The sequence below is a fragment of the Acanthisitta chloris genome, unplaced genomic scaffold (genome assembly GCF_000695815.1).
Source record: "Acanthisitta chloris isolate BGI_N310 unplaced genomic scaffold, ASM69581v1 scaffold24230, whole genome shotgun sequence".
NCBI classification, from domain to species: domain Eukaryota; kingdom Metazoa; phylum Chordata; class Aves; order Passeriformes; family Acanthisittidae; genus Acanthisitta; species Acanthisitta chloris.
In genome coordinates, this window is record NW_008651501.1 from 4014 (window position 1) to 5516 (window position 1503).

General features: G+C 54.9%; 1 protein-coding gene across 1 annotated transcript in view; it reads left to right on the top strand.

Moving 5' to 3' along the window:
* The window catches only part of ZBTB37 (zinc finger and BTB domain containing 37), a gene marked incomplete at its 5' end in the record, with an annotated part of 5159 nt that extends 4009 nt beyond the window's left edge, over positions 1-1150 (top strand). The window contains one exon of the mRNA XM_009073629.1: positions 662-1150. Coding sequence (XP_009071877.1) covers positions 662-1150 — 489 coding nt within the window. The remainder of the gene's footprint in view (positions 1-661) is intronic.
* Between the last annotated feature and the right edge of the window lie 353 nt (positions 1151-1503).

The following is a 1503-nucleotide window of genomic DNA, read 5'->3' on the forward strand; positions in this document are numbered from 1 at the left end:
GTGTTAAAGAGGCTTCTGGCCCTGACACTGGAAGATCTGGTTTAGGGATTACAGCAGAGTGACAGGTTAATGGTTGAACTTGATGATCCTAAAGGTCTCTTCCAACCTTGATAGTTCTTGTCAGGAACTGCAGCGATAGGATGAGGAGTAATGAGTACTAATTGAAAGAGGGAAATTTAGATTAGATATCAGGAAGAAATTATTTCCTGTTCTGGTGGTGAGACCCTGTCCCAGGGTGCCCAGGGAGGCTGTGGCTGCCCCAACCCTGGCAGTGTTCACAGCCAGGTTGGATGAGCCTTGAGCAACCTGCTCTGGTGGGAGGTGTCCCTGCCCAGGGCAGGGCTTGGGGCTGGATGATCTCTAAGCTCCATCCCAACCCCTTAACATGCTATGAAACTATGACTGTCTTTTCTTCCCCAGACCCAGGGAGTGACTTGGCAGGAGGGGCTGCCCTAGCGGAGGTTCCTAATTGATTGCTCGTTTGTCTTCAGCCCCAAGGCCCCAGTTAAGCACTTAAATGTGTGCTTGAGGTTGCAGACATCAGCGCTTCTGATTTGGAGGTTTGGCACAGCCTTTACTGGCTGGACCAGGGCCTGATCCTCTCTCTCCGTGGTTTGTTTTAGGCTGCTGGTTACTCAACTCTCTGCTGTTTCCCTGGCAGGGGGAGGAGTCAGCCATGCTGGGAGTGAGTGGGTACGTGGAGTATCTGCGGGAGCAGGAGGTGTCCGAGCGCTGGTTCCGCTACAACCCACGGCTCACCTGCATCTACTGCGCCAAATCCTTCAACCAGAAGGGCAGCCTGGACAGGCACATGAGGCTCCACATGGGCATCACACCTTTCGTGTGCCGCATGTGCGGGAAGAAGTACACGCGCAAGGATCAGCTGGAGTACCACATCCGCAAGCACACGGGCAACAAGCCCTTCCACTGCCACGTCTGCGGCAAGAGCTTCCCTTTCCAGGCCATCCTCAACCAGCACTTTCGCAAGAACCACCCCGGCTGTTTGCCCCTGGAGGGGCCCCACAGCATCTCCCCCGAGACCACGGTCACGTCGCGGGGGCAGGCGGAGGAGGAGTCTCCTCCCCAGGAGGAGGCCGTGGCCGTGGGGGAGACGGCGCAGGGCTCCGTGTCCACCACCGGGCCCGACTGAACCGCCGAGTCCGGGGAGGAAGGACTGTCTGCCCCTTCTTGGCTCTGAAGAGTCAGTACCAACCTGGCAAGGCTGGTACTGTAACGAGTGCAATGCCACCACTGGACAGAAAGAAGCTCCCGAGATGTTGCCAAAATAGAAGAATCTTTCTCTCTCTTTCTCTCTTTCTCACACACACCCACACACACGCACGTAGAGTGTTAAACGTTTTTCTCCCTTATTCCTCCTCCTCATCCTCTCGGAGAAAAACAGAACAACTGTGTCAATCAACTTCTTATTCAGGGATCGACAGGATTTTACATTTTTTTACTGTTCCATAGCGACCTGGGACGAGCAGCCCTCGGTATTTCTGG